The 21039-nt window shown below is 43.9% G+C and overlaps 1 protein-coding gene across 1 annotated transcript in view; it reads right to left on the bottom strand.

Annotated features, from left to right (window-relative positions):
- Window positions 1-21039, bottom strand: part of IQGAP1 (IQ motif containing GTPase activating protein 1) — a 104887-nt gene that overhangs the window by 33035 nt on the left and 50813 nt on the right. The window contains exons 9-15 of the mRNA XM_044229871.1: window positions 20572-20656; window positions 15568-15731; window positions 14655-14739; window positions 13599-13762; window positions 13242-13402; window positions 12732-12856; window positions 10604-10767 (exon numbers count right to left, since the gene is read on the bottom strand). Of these exons, the coding sequence (XP_044085806.1) occupies window positions 10604-10767; window positions 12732-12856; window positions 13242-13402; window positions 13599-13762; window positions 14655-14739; window positions 15568-15731; window positions 20572-20656 (948 nt within the window). The remainder of the gene's footprint in view (window positions 1-10603; window positions 10768-12731; window positions 12857-13241; window positions 13403-13598; window positions 13763-14654; window positions 14740-15567; window positions 15732-20571; window positions 20657-21039) is intronic.

Here is a 21039-nt window from a genome sequence, read left to right on the forward strand (position 1 = left end):
CCTAGTCTCAGCCCAAGAGTCAGAGATGGAAACCTCTGACACCGACTTAGCTTTCAGGGGTCGTACTGAGGTTACAGAGGTTTCAACTGTCTCCAACAGGGTCGTCTGTTTGCTCATGTTTCCAATTCGGTAGATGAAGATGGGAGTCTTCTCCACAAGAGGTGAGGAACCTCAGGTTTTCACATGGCCAGGCTGACAGTGTCACATTTGAGACGATCCTGGCAGAGCCAACAAAATTAACTGCTTCTCGGGCTCGAGCTACTAGCCATCGGGGTAAATGGCAGATCAAAACCCCACTCTGACTGTCTGGCGTAAATATGATCTGCCAGTGAGACAACGGGGTGGGGGTGGTGCAGGAACCACAACGATGGTGCCACATGAAGCAGGGTCTGGGCTCCAAGGCCAAGTGGAAATTTTCACCACCCGCAGAAGGCCCACCAGCCAAAGTCGCCAAAGCTCAGAGAAGGCCTCACCTCCCCCCCACATTAGTATGGAGGGAGACACAATGTTTCACTCCGCAAAACCAAGCCGTCCCCAATTCCTGCCATTTATAAAACACACTGGTGACAGGAAAGGCCAAAAGCAGGCCACTGACACTGAAAGCAATGATCTACTCCTTTGAAATGCAGTTTGCAAAGAAAGATCATTTAAGCAAACTATGGTAAGTGCTGGGCTTCGAATCCCAAGGGAGCACTGTCCCAATTTTAAGAAAGTGATGGTGGGGAACAAATCACCACAGAGCTGCAGAAGCTCGCGAGCTTCTACTGCCTGCCCTGTCCGTTACTGCAAACAGAAAATGGCCACACACAATCCCCCTAAAATCACACGAACAAATTCCGAACAAATTCCGGAAATGCCAAGCATGAGTTTCAGGGTGACAAAGGAGGATGAGGGAGCCACAGCTCTGGGACGGTGTGAACAGAGAGATCCTCAGTGAGAGGGCTGGAGGCGCAGGCTCCAACAGAGGAAGCCTGAAAATCCTCTCATGTAAAAACAGAAGTATTTCCACAGAACCAGGCTCTTTGGGGTTCGCTTTTAAGTTAATTACCCATCAGACTGATACCTCTGAGCAGAATCTGCTACATGCAGAGCCAGGAGGTTTGGCACAGGAAGGCACAGCTTACTAAGAATTCTGCCCGTTCAGAGTCGTGCCTTCTCTCTGCCCCAGGCGGACTAGAGCAGAACCATGAATGAATATCCGTGCGTCCTCCCCAAAGAAGCAGGGGGCAGAGCTACAGTACGGAAGGCAAGGGAAGGAGAACAGATGGGTGTCGCAGGTGTGTCTGGGGAAAAATGATACAGAAATACTGGGAAAGAGAGGCGACATACATCCCCTCATCCCAGGGCGAGGAAAGAACAGGTTCTCTCAGCTCCGATCAGATCCAGTAAGATGACAAAAGCCCCAGATTCCCCTGCACACTCTAAAGAGATCACCCAAGATTAACACAAATCACTGAGCAGAGAGTTACAATCTCTGGGCTAGGTGCTGTGGAGATTACGGAGATAAAAAAGATTTAAAGTGAAAATGCTACTTAAAATAGGCTGAAACACTGCCCCTAACAACGCTAACGCTGAGCCAACTGGCTCCATTTCAGGAAAGGTGAAGAGACAGAAACCAGAAATAAGAGCCAAAAAAGTGGGCAGTGACTGTAGGTAAAAGAGGTGGAGAAGCCACAAATTATGGGAAAAGGAAAGGGACAAGGAGCAAAAGAACAGCTATCAAACACGTACGCGCACATGTGTGTGTAAAGCACAGACTCGCACACCTCGAGAAGGCACTTCTTACCCCTTAATACGTCCTTAGAAGTCTCTCCTGTTATATGCAGCATGGTTTGCATGTGTGAGGATAAATAAAATCCAGGCTGCAGCGGATCATGTGTACATGTATGCAACATATGTAAGAGTTTATCTGTCATCACACATGCAAACCATGCCGCATATGAACTCTGCCACACATGCCATATACACATGTAGACACACACATACATGAACCTGAATCTCTACAACAGATGCATCAGCTACGCACCGCAAGCACTGAACATCCAGAATGCAGCAGAATCGTGTGGCCCGCTGGATTAGGTACAGTAATCCTTCAGTTACCGCACAGAAGCGGTGTACCAAACAAAAGTATTTCAATATCCCAGCAACTGCGACAGTCACACAGGTGCCGACCAGCTTACTTTTAGCTACATGAATGTCTGTCTGTGTACACACATACTACAGGGTGGGGGAACAGAACAGAGATTTACCAGTCATTCATATCTATAATTATAAAATGGGTTCCTTCAGAATCCCTGATACCCATGGCTTGGCATTCAGATATCACTGACCAATACTGACTGAAAGCCACAGCAAGGCTATCTTCCTTTGAACTTAGAGCTTGCCCAATGCAAACAGCTTTTTCTCCAGGGGCATTTACCAAAAACAGAAAGAGGCACTTGTTTAATATCACAGACGTCTATAGCAGTGGATAAAAATGTAGGCAAACAATAAGCTAACCAAAAAGATTAAAAAAAAAAAAAAAGTTTGAGAATGAGACGTGCAGAGAGCTTTGAAAAGTCTCTGACATGCTCCTGAGATGGAAATCCAGAAGGCCAGATGCACGTGCAAGCTGTGCGCATGCTCAGAAGACATCTGGTAAGGCTGTAAGGGCTCATCTCTGGCTGACCTTGAGGTTCTGTGCAAGCATGAAGTGAGGGCTAAGGCAGAACCGTAAATTGCCTGGCTGAGTAGTGAAGGTGTGCCCCAACATGCACACTGGCCCTCTGCAAAGGCTGGGAGCTTTACTGATTCTAGGCATTTAAAAATCCTCTGCCTACGGGTGCCTGGGTGGCTCAGTCAGTTAAAGGTCCAACTCCTGGTTTCCGCTCAGGTCATGATCTTGGGGTCGTGGGACAGAGCCTCGTGTTGGGCTCCACACTCAGCCAAGAGTCTACTTGTTCCCCTCCCTTTGTCCCTTTCCCTGACCCCACTCACTCACTCTCAAATAAATAAATAAATAAAATCTTTTAATATTCTGCATCATCATTAGCTGATCTGTAGCTAATCGAGCAGAGACTTCAGTAGCCACATATGACTTAACAGAATTGAAAGTCACGAAACAAACAACAGTAACAAACACAACAATAAACCCTGAGGAAGGGATAGACTCTTATTTCCAGAGTTTCCCAATTATTAAAATATCCAGTTTTCAACAAAAAATTACAAGACATGCAAAGAAACAAGAAAGCATGATTTGACAAAATACAACATCCATTCACTATAAAAACCCCTAACAAAGTAGGTTTAGAGGGTATATTCCTCGGCATAATAAATGCTCTATATAAAGAACCCACAGCTAATATCATGCTCAGTGGTGAAAAACTGAGAATTTCCCCCTAAGGTCAGGAATAAGATAGGGATATCCATTCTCACCACTGTTATTCTACATAGTACTGGAAGTCCTAGCCACAGCAATTAGACAAGAAACTAAAAGTATCCAAATTGGTAAGGAAGAAGTAAAACTTCCGCTATTTGCAGATGACATGATATAGAAAACCCTAAAGACTCCACCAAAAGACTACTAGAACTGATAAATGAATCCAGTAACATTGTAGGCTACAAGATCAACATATAGAAATTTGTTGCATTTCTATATGTTAATAATGAAGCGGCAGAAAGAGAAACTAAGAAAATAATCACATTTACAATTGCACCAAAAATAATAAAATATCTGGGAATAATCTTAACCAAGGAGCAGAAAGACCTGAATTCTGAAAACTAAAAAAACAGCAACAAAAGAAACTGAAGATGACACAAACAAATGGAAAGACAGTCCATGCTCATGGATTAGGAGAAAGAAATACTGTTAAAATATCCATACTGCCCAAAGCAACCTACAGATTTAATGCAATTCCCAACAAAATACTGAAAGCATTTTTCACAGACTAACACAATCCTAAAATCTATATGGAACCACAAAAGACACCGAGTGGCCAAAGCAATCTTGAAAAAGAAAAACAAAACTGTAGGTATCACAATCCCAGATTTCAAGTTATACTGCAAAGCTGCTGTAATTAAAACAGCATGGGGGCGCCTGGGTGGCTCAGTGGGTTAAAGCCTCTGCCTTCGGCTCAGGTCATGATCCCAGGGTCCTGGGATCGAGCCCCGCATTGGGCTCTCTGCTCCGCGGGGAGCCTGCTTCCTCCTCTCTCTGCCTGCCTCTCTGCTTACTTGTGATCTCTCTCTCTCTGTCAAATAAATAAATAAAATCTTAAAAAAAAAAACAAAAACACAGCATGGTCCTGGCACAAAAGCAGACACATAGATCAATGGAACAGAATATACAGCCCAGAAATAAGCCCACGAAAACATGGTCAATTAATCTTCAACAAAGTAGGCAAGAATATGCAATGGGAAAAAAGTCTCTTCAACAAATGGTGTTGGGAAACTGGACAGCTACATGCCAAAGAACGAAACTGGACCACTTTCTTACATCATGTAAAAAAATAAACTCAAAATGGATTAAGGACTTAAACGTGAGGCCTGAAACCATAAAAATCCTAGAAGGGAACCCAGGCAGTAATTTCTGATACTGGCCATTGCAACATTTTTCTAGTATGTTTCCTGAGGCAAGGGAAACAAATGTAAAAATAAACTATTGGGACCATATCAAAATAAAAAGCTTCCACACAGCAAGGAAACAGTCAACAACACTAAAAGAAATCCTACCGAATGGGAGAAAATATCTGCATATGACATTTCCAATAAGGGGTCAATATCCAAAATATGTAAAGAACTTATACAACTTGACACCCAAAAAACAAATAACCTGATTAAAAATGGGCAGAAGACATGAAAAGACATTTCTTCAAAGACACACAGTTGGCTAACAGACCCCGGAATGTCAATGTCACTAATCATCAGGGAAATGCAAATCAAAACCATGAGATATCAACCCACACCTGTCAGAATGGCTAAAACCAAAAAGACAACCAGTGCTGGCAAGGATGTGGAGAAAAAGGAACCCTCCTGCACTGCTGGGAATGCAAACTGGTACAGCCACTGCCGAGAACAGTACAGAGATGCCTCAAAAAGCTAAACCTAGCTCTCTTCTTTTCTCCACCATCATGGTTCGTGCAGCTGACTGCTCCTCACCGCGTCTTCTCATAAGACTTTCAGGATCAAGCAACTTCTGGTCAAGAAACAAAGGGGGAATCACTCCATTCCTCAGTGGATAAGGATGAAAACTGGTAATGAAATCAGGTACAACTCCAGGGAGGAACTGAAGAAGCAGACTGGGCTCATGAGGGACCACACACGAGATGGCGCACACATTTATTTCGCATGAAGATCACAAGCTTGTAACCCTCTCTCTCTGTGAGCATCGCTACTACCTGAACAACAGACATGTTTTATTGGGGAAATGATTCTTCTGCTACTTGGCTTTAGCAATAGTCAGTTGGTTCAATAATATACACGTGAGACCCCTTGTTTGAGAAAAAAGAATTAAAAATAGAACTACCACAGGCGCCCTGGTGGCTCAGTTCATTGAGCATCTGCCTTAGGGCTCAGGTCATGATCCCAGGGTCCTGGGACAGAGCCCCATATTGGGCCACCTGCTCAGCAGCGAGTCTACTTCTCTCTCTTCCCCACTCCCGGCTTGTGTGCTTGCGCGAGAGCATGCGTGCGCGCCCTCTCTCTCTCTCAAATTAATAAAATTAAGAAACAAAGGGGCGCCTGGGTAGCTCAGTGGGTTAAGCCTCTGCCTTCGGCTCAGGTCATGATCTCAGGGTCCTGGGATTGAGCCCTACATCAGGCTCTCTGCTCAGCAGGGAGCCTGCTTCCCTGCCTACTTGTGATCTCTCTCTCTCTCTCTCTCTCTGTTAAATAAATAAATAAAGTCTTTTTAAAAAAAAAATTAAGAAACAAAAACAAACCAAAAAAACCCAGAACTACCACATGACCCAGTAATCCCACGGTTGGGTATTTACCCAAAGAATACAAAAACACTAAGTGAAAAGCCTTGTGTTTTCTGCAGCATTATTTACAATAGCCATATTACAGAAGCAGCCCAAGTGCCCATCAACAGAAGAATGGGTAAAGGAGATAGGGTAAACGGCATACTACGAAGCCATAAAAAAATAGACTCTTGGGCACCTGGGTGGCTCAGTGGGTTAAGCCGCTGCCTTCGGCTCAGGTCATGATCTCAGGGTCCTGGGATCGAGTCCCGCATCGGGCTCTCTGCTCAGCAGGGAGCCTGCTTCCTCCTCTCTCTCTCTCTGCCTGCCTCTTTGCCTACTTGTGATCTCTCTGCCAAATAAATAAATAAATAAAATATTTAAAAAAAAAAAATAGACTCTCTTGCATTTGCAATAACATGGATGGGACTAGAGAGTATGATGCTAAGTAAGTTAAGCCAGTCAGAGACAAGTATCATACGATTTCCCCTATGTGGAATTTAAGAAACAAAGCAAATGAGCAGAGGGAAATAAAGAGACAAACCAAAAAACTGGACTCTCAATTATAGAGAACATGCTGATGGTTACCAGAATGGAGGTGAGTAGGAGAATGGGCGAAACAGGAGATGCGGATTAAAAATCACCACCATGATGAGCCCTGAGTAATGCACAGAACTGCTGAATCACTGTCTTGTATACCTGAAACTAATGTAACAGTGTATGTTAATCATACTGGAATTAAAATTTTTAAAAGGAAGAAGAAAAGACAATTCTATGAAACTACCAAAGTTGGGTGGGGGGGAAAGAAACAGGAAAGCATGGTTCAAACAGGAAAAAAAGGAAACAAAGACTTAACTCAGCTATTGCAAATATGCTCAAAGAATTAAAGAAAACCATGTCTAAAGAACTAAAAGGATAAGAACAATATCTCACCAAAGAATAACAATAAAGAGACAGAAATTTATTTAAAAAGAATGAAATGAAATTCTAGAGTTGAAAAGTACAGTAACTGCAATGAAAAATTCACTAAAGGGACTTCAGCATTCAAAAGAAATAATCGGTGAACTTGAAGACAGGTCGATTTAAATTAGTCTGAGGAGTAATCTCCAGTCTGAGGAACAGTAAGAAAAAAGAATGAGGAGGGACGCCTGGGTGGCGCAGTTGGTTGGACAACTGCCTTCGGCTCAGGGCGTGATCCTGGAGTCCCGGGATCGAGTCCCACATCGGGCTCCCAGCTCCATGGGGAGTGTGCTTCGCTCTCTGACCTTCTCCTCACTCATGCTCTCTCTCACTGTCTCTCTCTCTCAAATAAATAAATAAAATCTTTAAAAAAAAAAAAAAAAAAAAAGAATGAGGAAAAATGAACCAAGCCTCAAAAACCTGTGGACACCATTTATAATACCAATATATGCATAATGGAATTCCCAGAAGGCAATGAGAAAGAGTAGGAAGCATACAGAACACTTGAAGAAAATCTGAACTGACCTATAACAAATACAGACATGGAATTAGTAATCAAAACACATTCTACAAAAACAAAACAAAACAAAACCCAAAACACAAGACCACATGACTTCACTGGTGAATTCTACCAAATGTTTAAAGGCAGTCGACACCAACCCTTTAGAAACTCTTCTAAAACCTCCAAGAGGAAGTAAAGCTTCCCAGTTCAGTCTATGAGGCCAGTAATTACCCTGATACCAAAACCAGACACAAAGATATCACAAGAAAAGAAAACTACAGACCAAATTTAAATTAAGATCTTTTGCTTGCTAAATTTAGAATTCAGATGATTATTTTTAAAACCACTCCCAAAATGGCTAGAGGAACTAATAAGCTAAGGCCTAAAAAAAAGCCAATTTATCAAATATACAGTCTACTAAAGCCAAGCCTGGCAGTATGAAGCAAATTTTCCTCTAACCTTCCCCCCTCCCTTCTCCTCCTTTGATGAACTCTCAAAGTTATTTCCCAGCAAAAGGAAATGCTTCAAACTCTAGTCACATCCTCTAAAACTTTAACTGCCAGGACCCAAACAAAAGGAGCAGTCAGGCTTACAGCATGAGTGAGAGCAGGTACAAGTTATACCCTCCAACGACTCTCTCCTTTTTCAGAGGTTGCCTTTTTTTTTTTTTAGCAAACCAGATCTAGGTTATTCGCCCAAAGCCCACGCCTCTGTCCATCAGACACAAGATTCCTTCCAGACTTATATGGTAGCAAAAACAAACGCCACCACCATTGGCCTTCCCAAAACTACTGCAGCCAGGCCCCAAGTTAGAGATTCTGAATCAGCAGGAACAGAGTTAAAGCTTAGAAATCTGTATTTTAAAAATGACTTTCCAAGTGTTTTAACAATCAGCCAAGTTTGAGAGGCTCTGATCCAAATGATCCCAAATTAATATCCAAGACAGAGAACTCCATTTACAACTTCCCTACAGCCAACTGCTTCTCACCCAAGTAAATGAAATCAGTTGATCCCTTTTTCCAAGTTTCCTGACTACACAACAGGAGCTGTGTTTCAACATTCAGCACAATCATGTGCCCCTTAAATGAAACCTCCTACTTGCCACATTTACATGATTAGGACATGGTAATGCCAACTACTCTCCTGACAATGGAATCAAAGGGGACCTATCAACACTATAATATTACCCACACTCTTCTATCCCAACCCAAACTTAACAGAGCCTGCATAGTGTGAGTATACAAAAGCTCTAATAAACACAGAAGCCCTGGTCTGTTTTTCTACCTTTGATTTTCCAGAAAGAATCTGATCCCCTAAATTAAGAATTTCTTTTAGAGGGGCACTAGGCTGGCCCTGTCAGTAGAGCAACTCTTGATCTCAGGGTTGGAAGTTTAAGCGCCCTGGGTGTAGAGGTTACACACATTTTTTAAAAAAATTAAAAAAAAAAAAAAAGAATTTCATTTATTTTTTCTGCTTGCTACGAGAACCTCATTGTAGGGAGCGTCTAGGTCAGAAAAGAATGGTATCGTCCTTCCAACAATGAATTGTTATTAGTTAGGAAGAACCTAAAAGGAGATCAATCACAATTAGAAAAACAGAACTATGCCTTAACCATGGAACTAATATCTGAGGGTCTACTACATACAAAGCAACTTCCTACTCAGCAACATGATAAGAGGAGGTATAAATCTTGTCCATTTCCTCAACAAGCTGGCTGAGAGGTTAAGACAAACTTTTAAAATGATATGTTTGTGTTATAATCAGCTACAAAGGTCTCTATGTTCATAGGAGCATTGCTCCTAATAGCTATAAAACAGAAACAACCCATGTCCATCAGCTGATGAATGGATAAAAGGAGCTAAAGCCACACAATGGAATATAATTTGACCGTAAAAAGAAATGATATACTACCAGTACACGCTACAACTTGGATAAACCACGCTAAGTGAAAGAAGCCAGTCACAAAGGACCACATGTTAATGAGTCCATGTCCGTGAAATGTCCAGAATAGGCAAATCCATAGACAGAAGTAGACTTCTGGTTGTCTTGAGCTGGAGAGATTGAGGGAAAATGAGAAGTGACTTATGAGAGCCAGCTTTCCTTTGGAGTGATAAAAGTGTTCTAAAGTTGATTGCAGCGGTGGTCGCACAATTCTGTCATGACTGAACACCATGGAAATGTATACTCTGAAATGCTGAGATCTAGGCTATGTGAATTATATCTCAATAAAGTTATCATAAAAACATGACATTATCTGCTAAAGCTTAACGCATGTGCATTCCCTATGGTGCATAAGTTCTACTCCTAAATGTACACCTAATAAAAATGATAATGTATTTACCAAGAGACATGTACTAAAATATTCAAAGAAGCATCATTTGTAATAGCCAAAAAGTGAAGCAATTCAAAATTTCCAATAACAGAATCTAGAACCACAGAGGGGAATGGGACACAACAGTAAGAATGAACAAACTATTGCTTCTTGCAACCACACAGATGAATTTCACTAATACTATTTTGGGCAAAAGAGTACGTAATGTATGGACTCCTATACCGTTCTAATACCGTTTTAAAACAGGCAAAAAATCAACTGTGGTGTTAAAAATCAGGATGGTGCTTCCCAGCAGGTGGGGCAGTAGGAGATGGACGAGGGCAGAATGGGATGCAGCACACTGTTCTGTTAAGTTTTTCCCAGGTATGCTCAACTTTTGAAAATTTATACAACTACATACTTACATAACTTAAACATTTTTTGGATCTTACACTTTGACACAGAATTTACTTAACAAGACACAAGAATGGGGGCACCTGGGTATCTCAATTGGTTTAGCATCTGACTCTTTATTTCAGCTCAGGTCATGATCTCAGGATCGTGAGGTCAAGACCCAAGTCAAGATCCACACTGGGCATGAAGCCTGTTTAATATTCTCTTTCTCCCTCTCCCTCTGTCCCTCCCGCCCCTTCCCTCTCTTAAAAAAAGAGAAAGAGATAGAAATAGGGATGTGTTTACAACAAGAACAACAGAGAACCACACACACACACACACACACACACACACACAAAGTCGAAACATGTACTGTCACATCTCATGTCCCTCCAGTGCTCTGAATCTAAAGGTGTTCAGGAAACAGCCCTACCTTTCTCTTGGTTCCCCGAGGGAGGAAGTTCTCTGAACACAAAGGGACAAGTTCACTCCACTCACCTGGGCTTTCTCTCTCTTGGCTCTGATCAGTGTGTCTTGGTAGTGCTGGGCCACCTCTGCAAGGACGCCCTCAAGTTTGGCCGCAGGAATCTGCAGGGCCTGCAGAGTCTTCTGGGCGTCACCTTCATCCAGGGCTTCATTAATTAAACCAATGGCTAAAATCCCTAAATATGAAGTGGCAAAGGTTATTTTTTAAATTAAGAAATGATATAAACACATCGATTTTTTTTTTTAGATTTATTTATTTATTTGACAGAGAGAGAGCACAAGTAGGCAGAGAGGCAGACAGAGAGAGGAGGAAGCAGGCTCCCCACTGAGCAGAAAGCCTGATGCAGGACTCGATCCCAGGACCATGAGATCATGACCTGAGCCGAAGGCAGCAGCCTAACCCACTGAGCCACCCAGGTGCCCCTAAACACATCAATTTTTAAACATGCTAAGTAATCAGAAATCTACCCAAGTGCTATCATGACTCAAATTACAATTTGCCGCCTGTAATATTGAGCAGCATTTAAATTTTTAAAAATTTTTGGTTTGTTTCATTTAAAATAAACTCCCTGGTATCTGTAGTCCCATTGAAACCTCAAGTCTCTGTTTTATTTGTAATTGCTCTAACATGAAAGAGAATTTTGACGAAACTGGCTTTAATAGTATAGCTTTCAAATACATTCCAATATGATTGAAACTATTTCTGATTCAGAAAATGTTAGCGTTCAAGGGCTCGTAAAAAGTCCCCTGATTCAACATCTTTAAGAAAAGACTAGGCTCAGAGATTTGTTCCTCGAAATTCCACTATGAATAAGTGGACAGCGGATCCCACCCCAGGGCTCCCCAACCCTAAGGCAAGGCTCTTCTCAATCAATGCACTGTTTTTCACAGGAAAACAAATTAAGACTAGAAATGTTCACTCCTCAGGTATCTTGGGCAGCTGTGCTACTTCTGTAAAGATTCTGTGGTATAATAAAAACTCAGTTGACCTTTGACCTCAGTTCCTGGGAAGGCGCCACTAACCCCATTAGAATTTCCTAAATGAGGGTGCCTGGGTGGCTGTTTTGGTCACGTGACTGCCTTTGGCTCAGGTCATGCTCCTGTGGTTCTGGGACTGAATCAGCATTGGACTCCCCGCTCAGCGAGGAGTCTGCTTCTCTCTCTGCCTATCTCTCCCCCATCTCATACTCTCTCGATCTCTCTCTCTCAAATAAATAAAATCTTAAAAAAAAAAAAAATTTCCTAAATGACTGGATTATCTATAATTATCTGTTATTCCCGCCCCGGCTTCTAGGACCACCCCAGAGTTTAGGCTAACGAGGTGGCCTCCCCTCCTCCCACTCATAGTCTCAGGATTGGGGGCTGGTCATGCTGGAAAGACCAAGCTTGTGAGCAGAATACGGGGGCCCTGAGCCCCTTGATACTGTGGTATCAGCCCAGCTTTCCAATCTCGAGAGAGGGGGTGGGGTGGACTGGAAATGGAGTATAATTACATGGCCACTGATCAACCCTTCACAGTCATCCTTAAAAACCTCTGCCTCGCCAAAGTTCAGGAGCGCTTCCCTCATTGTGATTCACATCCCAAAGACACTGCCTGAGACACAGAAGCTTGGCATTTGGGTCCCCACTATATTTGGGATCACTGTTGGTCTCCTCTTCTGGCCAGTCCCGCTTTGTATCCTTACTTTAAAAACGATCATCATAAATACAGCACTTTCTGGAGTTCTCTATGTCATTCCAGCACACGACTGGACCTGAGGCGGGGTTGCTGAGGGAAGCTCTGAGTTTACAGCCAGAGGCTCAGAAGGTGGTGACCCGGGAGTGCCTCAGAGCCCGGGCTGGTGACTGAAACGAGCGGAGTCTTAGGGAAGACCGAGCCCGTCACCCACGCGGGACGACCTAAGGCGGGTGGTGAGTGTCAGAACTAAACTACCTGTTATGAAACATTTAAAAATGACAGATCACGTGCAAGTCACTCCTGAGAGTTTTAGTTCTGGTTACATACCACCTGTCTAGAGCGGTTGCCTGACGTTTTGGAAACAATATGCCACCCTGGCTGGAGCGGCGTTTAGAAGCAGCTCACAGAGCCCCACACGTGGCACGGGCACTCTCTGAGGGGATGGGTGGGCCCGTTACTCACGCTCGTGCTCCTCCTGCACCACCAGATTCACATGGTCCACGCAAGCCTGGATGTCATTCCACGTAATGAACGCAGTGTTTTCTGCATGTGCCTGTGTTTTTAGTTTCATCAGCTCATCCAGATACCTGCCCCGCCCCCCAACAAAAAAAGCAATTAAGCACAATGTAAGAAAAGGGACCTTCAGGATTGTCAGGGGTGACAGGAATGAGAAGACTGGAGACACCGCATCCAAGGACCAAAGACAGCTAAGACGCTCCGACAGCCTCACATATCCTGGGGGGCAGCTTTGAGACTGGGGAGTTAACTTCAGCAAAACGAGAAAATGCAAAAATAGCCCTTTTTCTTTTAAGGTTGTGCTTTTTTGTTTGTTTTTTTAGTAACCTCTACACACAATGTGGGACTCAAACTCACAACCCCAAAGTTGTGAGAGAGAGAGCTGACCCCCAATAGACAGAGTACAGACAGAGGAACAGTGTCCCACGGATCCCATCTACCGCCCTGGGCACCCACCTCTGACAGTTTTCTTCTTCGATATTGGTAAGGCCTGTCACAGAACTGCTCAGCTGTTTCCACACTGTGTTCATGTCCCCCGACTCCAGCGCCCTGTTGATTAGGGCCACCGAGGACAGCATTTCCACGGCGACAGAGAGCTCGGGGTGGGTGAGGCTATGCTGTACAGAGAAGGGGAGGGGAAAAAGGTGAGGACAAGACAGTCTTAGATACAGAGGGAGGTCAGAGGTTCAATTAAGCCGTAAGAAGTCTAAGTTCCTGATTTAAAAAAAAAAGCTCTGCCAAGTACACTGAGAAGTGGGGATTAAGTTCACCCCCACCCCACTCGGCCCTCCGACACAGGCGGGGCTGACTCACTTCAGGACTCTGCTGCTGCAGGGTAGCGAGCTCTTTCTGATAAAGATCAGCAGCAAAGGGGTACACCTGGGGCAGCTGGGCCTCGGGATTCGTGAGCTCCAGGACGGTCTTCTCGGCAACACCCTTCTGGATGGCAGCATTGATGGCTGCCACGGCTGCCAGCCCTGTGCAGAGAACGGGCCAGAAATGCAGCTGGCTTGGGAAGGCCCGAGGGGAAGGAGACGCAAGCCTGGGTTATATTCTGTGGATAAACTGTGAACTGTGATGTCTGAAGTGGAACTTTCATCTTTAAAAAGACAGCCTCGGGGCACCTGGGTGGCTCAGTGGGTTGAGCCGCTGCCTTCGGCTGGGGTCAGGATCTCAGGGTCCTGGGATCGAGTCCCGCATGGGGCTCTCTGCTCAGCAGGGAGCCTGCTTCCTCCTCTCTCTCTGCCTGCCTCTCTGCCTACTTGTGACCTCTCTCTGTCAAATAAATAAATAAAATCTTAAAAAAAAAAAAAAGACAGCCTCCCCCTTTGTGTGCTGGGCAACTGTCCGCTACACCAACCACGTCCTAATAAAGCTGTTTCCACTCCAATTTGTCCTGCACCTCTTTCTAAAACATCTCTTTCATCCCAGGCGGCCTGGCGACTAAGTACCAGCTTCTCAAGCTGCCATTCAAAGGTTTCCACAATCTTCCCCAGCCTTTGTCTTACAGCTCGGGCCCAGCTATCTGCAAAGATCTAATTCTAACCACTGCTGCCCCAATACATCTTTCACCATCTGCATCTCTGCTCACACTTCCTTTTCCTCTCTGCACACATTGGGCACGTTCTTCTCTCTTTCACCGTCCAGAAGGTACCCACCAAGCCCCGAAGTGTCGTCTCCTCCAACGCTCAAGTGCTTGCTAGCCGAAGTGAGCCCCCACAGACTCGGGCTCTACTCTGAGAACTAGAGGAGCCCTCCTGCCAGAGGCACCCTGTACCCGATTTCGGCTGCAGGCTTGGAGTGACGGGAGCTGACCTCAGACGCCCCAGGGACCTAAGCCCCACTCAGGATCTCAGGGAGGCCCCGTACTTCTCTGATACTGTTGGGCAGCACCGTTTGCAGCGTCCACGCCACACTGGAGCTCCTCCTTCTGCAGGGGATCGGCCTGGCCACCCTGAGAAAAGCAGAGAACATTTACGTGAGGATTCTCATGCCTCTGCCTCCAGGCCTTACGGTGCTATCTTCACAGCAGTCACAGGGGCGAAGAACCACGGCACCAAGTGACAGCGTCGGGCTCCATGTGGAGAAAGCGACAGTCCTCCTGAGAGCCAAACCCCCGCCAGATGTGGGGTAGAGTGACTTTCCAGATACCAGCACATTAAAAAAAGAACGACAGTCTGTGAGAGGCATCAAAATATTGACACAAGAGGTTTACAGACTCATTAGCACATTAATGCTGCTTACTCTGGCTGGGATATGCTGGGAGTCTGCAAAATGTACAATTGTCTGTCCTCATTCAGACAAAAAAGGAAGCCACTCGCATTAGTTCTACAAACCCCACTGAGTACAAATCCACAGTCCACTCTTCCTGCACGTTAAGCATTTCCTAGTGCTGGCTGGAGAATACTAGTGACGTGCGCTTTCTTTTAAGTAGAAATCCCCAAAGTCAGAGAGTAAAAGAGACTCAGGTTTTCCCCACGGCTTTTAGTTGGGGGACAAGCAGCATGTTTCCAGTGAAGGGGCGGTTAGGTTCGGAGAGAGGTACTACCTGTTTAAGAGAGCTTACAACTGGAAAAGCAAAAGAGAGCTAAAGACAGTGTGTTTTTAACCTGAGGATATTTTAAAAACCTACATCTATATGCAAGAAAAAAAGTCATACTAAAAACCATAGGTTATATTCTAACTGCAGGGGGAAAAGGCCCCATCAAAATCTTCAACGGACAGCGCACGATTCACATGGCTGTGCAAGAACGCCCGTGGCTTCAGCCCGCCCGACTTTTACCTGTCTCTTCTGCTCTCTGTCGCTCAGGAGCTGCTTGAGGTACCAGTCCCCATTCTGCTGCTGCAGCCCTCGAAGGCCCAGAGCTGGAGACTGCAGGGCCTTGAACAAGCCAAGTGCCACGCCCTGCTCCAAAGCCAGGTCCACGTTTGCTAAGGCAGAAGACGCTGAGGAGGGAAAAAGGCCACAGTTTATGAGAGCACTATGGGAGCATCACAGCCTAAAATATTCTTCCTTCCCCAAAACCAATCTCGATTTCAGATGAGGGAAGTATAGTTCAGATGGTCTTTGTTCTGGAATATCACGGAAGCACAAGATCTTGGGACTGGAAGAGAACCTTAAAGTCACCAGGTCCAGGGGTCCCCAGTAAGGCTGTTAGTCAGTTAATAGATTCCTGGACACACCTCAGGCCTACTAAAGAGCTTCCAGATGCAGACACCTTGGCACCGATATGGGCAGCAACAGAAGACACAACAACCTAAACCAGTGCATGTCTAAATGCCTCTAAACACCAAGTTATTATTTAGATGAAACTCCTGAACAGGAGAAGGTTTCTCCCACAGCAATTTACTACATCTTTGGGCAATTTTCCTTAAAAACAAAACAAAACAAACTGAAAGCTTTCACCCTAGTGCTGACGCTTAAATACATCCAGTCCCTCTTTCCCTCTGACAGTCCAGCCCAGACTAAAGAGCCCTCATTCCTTCTTAACAGCATCAGTCTAAATCCCTTCACTACCCTGCTACCTCCTAAACACACCAGGACAGTGAGTGCCCAGATAGCAAGGGTGGTCTGACCCTGGGGAATGGTAGAGGCTGTCTACACCCTCTTGAACTCTCTACGCCGAGAGGATCGTGGTGATAAGAGGTCTTTAACATCTGGCAGTGAAAACCTAGGTGTTCCTTAATCTGAAAAGAATAAAGACACATTCCTCATTGTGTTCTTGTTAAGATTAAACGAAATCACACACATGAAAGCACTTCGTATATTGTAAAATCAACAAGGTCTTAGGTTGGCAGTCAGAGTAAGGTATTTTCTGACTTCAAAAATAACAGCCACTGGGAAGTAATCATTACTGTATTATTTTCAGTTTCCCCATTTTTAGAAGAAAACAGAGTTCTCCCACCATGCTCCACCCAAGGATCTGATTTTATCTCCAAAGTAGCAAAACAAATCAATAATAATATACTAAAAATCAAAATATCTGGAGCATAGCAGCACTTAAAAATTTTACATGTTTCAATGTTAGTAAAAACAAAAGACAAAAAGAAAATTAATATGAGGTGTTAAAAGGAAAATAAAACTTAACTTAAAAATTTTTAAATCTCTGTAGATGCCTAAGGGGCTCTTCACTGCTTCCCAGTGATCACACCTGCAGCTCAGCTAACTCATCACTGCGCCAAGGCACGGGCTCCTGGAGTCCAGGCTGCGGGTCCCTGTGACCATTAGCCAATGACCCGCCCACACTCCCTCAACAGCATTTACCCAACACCTGCCTTGTGCCTCAAACACAGCTGTGAACAGAACAAATGATGTCCGTCCTGGTAGAGCTTTTACAGGAGTGGGGACAGAAAATAAAACCAATACAGGTAAACAACCAGGCCTTCTCTAGGTATGCGATGTAGAATCTGAGATTATCCATCTACAAAAGAATCTGGCTGATTATGCCTTTACTAGAAGCATTCTTACTACATAAATAAATTTAAATAAGCATGTACTAACGTTCATACTATAAAGATAATGAAGTTTAGAACGTCATTTAAATAGTTTCTTCCACTAAGGTCTAATTTTCCTTGTTCTACAAAACAGTAAATGAAAGCTTGTTCTCATTTTTAACTATCTGGCCTGCAGCTTTCTCCTGGGGCGGTGGCTTCAATGCTGCTCTCAAACCCTCGGGGAAAGAATCTTATCTATATTTAAGATAATTCCGGGGACCTAAAGTTCCCTTATCTTTCTAGCACGCAACCTTCTCTTGCTCCAGACTTGCTCTCCGGTTAGGAAAAGATTGTCCCTCTCTGGGGAATCCTGCCTTGTCCTCACCTGTCTATCCAGTGAAGGTTCTTAAACAAACCTCCAAGGAGAAGTCATTGTTCCTTTCTTTTTCTATGACTGCACCGCATACACCTTTGATACCTTGTTCTAAGCAAGTTGCCCTGAACTTACTTGCAGGTCCATCTTCCCTGCTACACTGAAAGCAATTTGGGGGAAGTTTTTTTTTTTTTTTTTTAAAGATTTTATTTATTTATTTGACAGAGAGAGATTACAAGTAGGCAGAGAGGCAGGCAGAGAGAGAGAGGAGGAAGCAGGCTCCCTGCCGAGCAGAGACCCCGATGCGGGACTCGATCCCAGGACCCTGAGATCATGACCCGAGCCGAAGGCAGCGGCTTAACCCACTGAGCCACCCAGGCGGAAGTTTTTAAAGTAGTATTTATTTTAGAGAGAGGCAGCGGAGGGGGAAGGGCAGAGAGAGAGGAAAAGAATCTCAAGCACAACACGGGGGTCCATCTCACAGCCCTGAGATCGTGACCTGAGATGAGACCCTGTTGGGCACTTAACCCCCTGAGCCACCCGGGGCACCCCTGAAAGGAACACTGTAATCGCATATGGCTACGGCTCTTCCCCCAGAGGTTCATAACCGACTCTCACTGACTTAGCCAGGTAAAGCTACAATGATTATAAAATCCTAAACAACATAGTAAGAAAAAACCAGCCTTATTAAAACAAAGAGTGTTTTATGCAGTGTACACAGCAAGAAACATGCTAGACTTTCTTCTCACACAGAAAACTAAAGCTAAAAGGACACTCTGGTTTGTATCTGCCGGCTTAGGATCATACAGGTAGATACAGCGCAACACATCACCCACACGTGAATGGAACACCTGTTACTCTATTCAGAAAAGCGTTATCTTAAATGAATCAGGATGGAACAGAACACAAAGACTGCTGGTCGAGATTTAAAGCTCCTGGTCATACGGAGCTGGTAAAATCCTGTAAAGTTCTCTCTAGTTATTCAGATTCTTGGTTCAAAAGAGAAATTAGTGCCTCTCAGTGAACACAGAGGACACAGATTACTATTACTATCGTTATTATCCTCTTGAGCAAATAAAGGTCAAGTCTGGTTGAAATCAAATAAACTTTTTAGTTCTTCTGGTGAGTCTAACCATTACACTAAGAATTACAGGGATTTCAAAAGAAGCAGGACTCCTAAGTAATCTGTACTTCAAGGAGTTGGAGATGTCAGAAACAAAGGCAAACAATATAAGACAACATATAATTGCATAGAAAATTATGCAGTTAGTCTATAAATGCCACGGGAGAGCGAGAATGGGCGCAGGTCAAAGTGAGGTGGACCGTGAATGCCGGGTATAATCTGGGTCAGGCCCGAGGGCATTATAGCGGGAATACACAATCAGCAAAAGCTGTGATAATGCCAATGTTTATGGGTACTCACTAAATACCAGGCAATTTGTACGCATTATCTCACCATCGGCAGAATAAGTCTATGCCACAGGGGTCCTATGTCACACAGCTATTAGTAAGAAGCCCAGAGAGCAAGTCCCAGGTCCATGCCATTCCAGAGGGAGACTCTTTAATGAGTCAAGAAAGGAACAGAATGAATACGGGATACAATTAGGCAAATGAGTTCACAGAAGAGTTGTATGCATAAAATACCACATTAAAAACTCCGCTAGGCTAGGGAATCTGCTTTTTGCTGGGCAAGTAGTGAGGAACCAATCAATGCAGGTTCTATAGCGGAAGAGTGACAAAATGAAAATGACATTTTTAAGACATAAATTCCTCAGAAGTATGTAACACATATAGAGAAAAATCAGTAAGAACGGTATAATCTCATTTTTGTTTAAATATATTTTTAAAGATATGCATAAAAATATCAATAGTAGTGGGGCACCCGAGTGGCTCAGTCAGGGCTCAGTGGGGAGCTGGCTTCTTCCTCTCCCTCTGCCCCTCCCCACTGCTTCTGTGCGTGCATTCTCTCTCTCAAATAAAAAAAAAAAATCAATACTGGTTATTTCTAGGGAATGGAGGTCTAATTTTTTGTGTGGTTTTGGTTTATATCTGGATAACTTTTATTACTCTTTGAAGTAAAAATGAAATTATAATACTACTTTCAAAAATAGGAAAAATATGGGTGCCTGGGTGACACAGTTCATCAGGCCTCCGACTCTTGGTTTTGGCTCAGGTCCTGATCTCAGGGTTGTGACCCGCACCAGGCTCCACTCATACCATGGAGTCGGCTTGAGATCTCTCTCTCCCCCTCTGTCCCTCTCCCTGCTCTCGCTCTCGTTCTAAATAAATAAATAAAATCTTTTTAAAAAATAAAAATAGGAAAAATAGGGACACCTGGGTGCCTCAGTCATTTAAGCGTCCGACTCTTGATCTCAGCTCAGGTCATGATCTCAGGGTCATGAGTTCAAGCCCTGTGTTGGGCTCCACACTGGGCATGGAGTCTACTTAAAAAAATTAATAAGAAAAAATAAAATCCCTATTTAGATTTTTTTTTAAGTGTGTTAATACAGGGTGAAAGAGTGAAATTAGCCAACAAGAGGAGTTCTAGCAGCTATAGCAGATAGAGGGAGGGCCTGCCTAAGGAAGACAGCATCTGAAACAGAAGACATATGTACACAAAAAAAAGCAGAAGCAATAGTTTGTAAGCAAATCCACTAATGTCTAAAATAAACTTAGAGACGCCTAGGTGGCTTAGTCAGTTAAGCATCTGCCTTCGACTCAGGCCACCATCCCACGGTCCTGGGATTGAGTCTCAAATTGGGCTCCCTGCCCAGTGGGACACCTGCCTCCTCCCCCGGCTTGAGCTCTCTCACTCTCTCTCACTCTGACAAATAAATGAGTAGTCTTAAAAAAATAAAAATAAAAAATAAAATAAAATAAAATTAAGGTAAATAAACCATGTCGTCAGTCCAAGAACAGATTAACACCCACATTATTCTGCAGCATCCCTGAAGGTACCCAATTCAGGAACATACTTACTGTTAACTTTGTTTATATTGCCTTGAATTTCAGCTTGAGTGAGCAGCTCCTCATAAACGTCTCTTTCTCTCTCAGAGTTTTCTGTCTGAAAGTGAGTAAAAAGTGCAATGAATCAGTTCAGTTCTCTAAGAAGACCTCAGAAACATACTGCTTCCCCAGCAGGAGAGAACAAAGAGTAAGGGTGTGGCTTAAAATCATTAATGGAGCACACAGTGCAATGCTACACAGCCCTTAACTAAAAACATAAAAAACAGACCCACTTGTTAACAACAAGCCCAAGGAAGCTTCCAGAACTGGGCAGGAGCAGGAAGCCCTGGTGAACTCTGCTCACTCAGGAGCCTGCACCCTTGCCTTAGACTTGAGCGGAACAGCACACCCAAAGACCAGATCTCAGAACTTCTCATCGGTTCACACAAAATTAAAGAATAAAAGTCAAATTGGAATCTAATACCAAAAGACTGCATATTA

Source organism: Neovison vison, chromosome 13, assembly GCF_020171115.1.
Source record: "Neovison vison isolate M4711 chromosome 13, ASM_NN_V1, whole genome shotgun sequence".
NCBI classification, from domain to species: Eukaryota; Metazoa; Chordata; class Mammalia; order Carnivora; family Mustelidae; genus Neogale; species Neogale vison.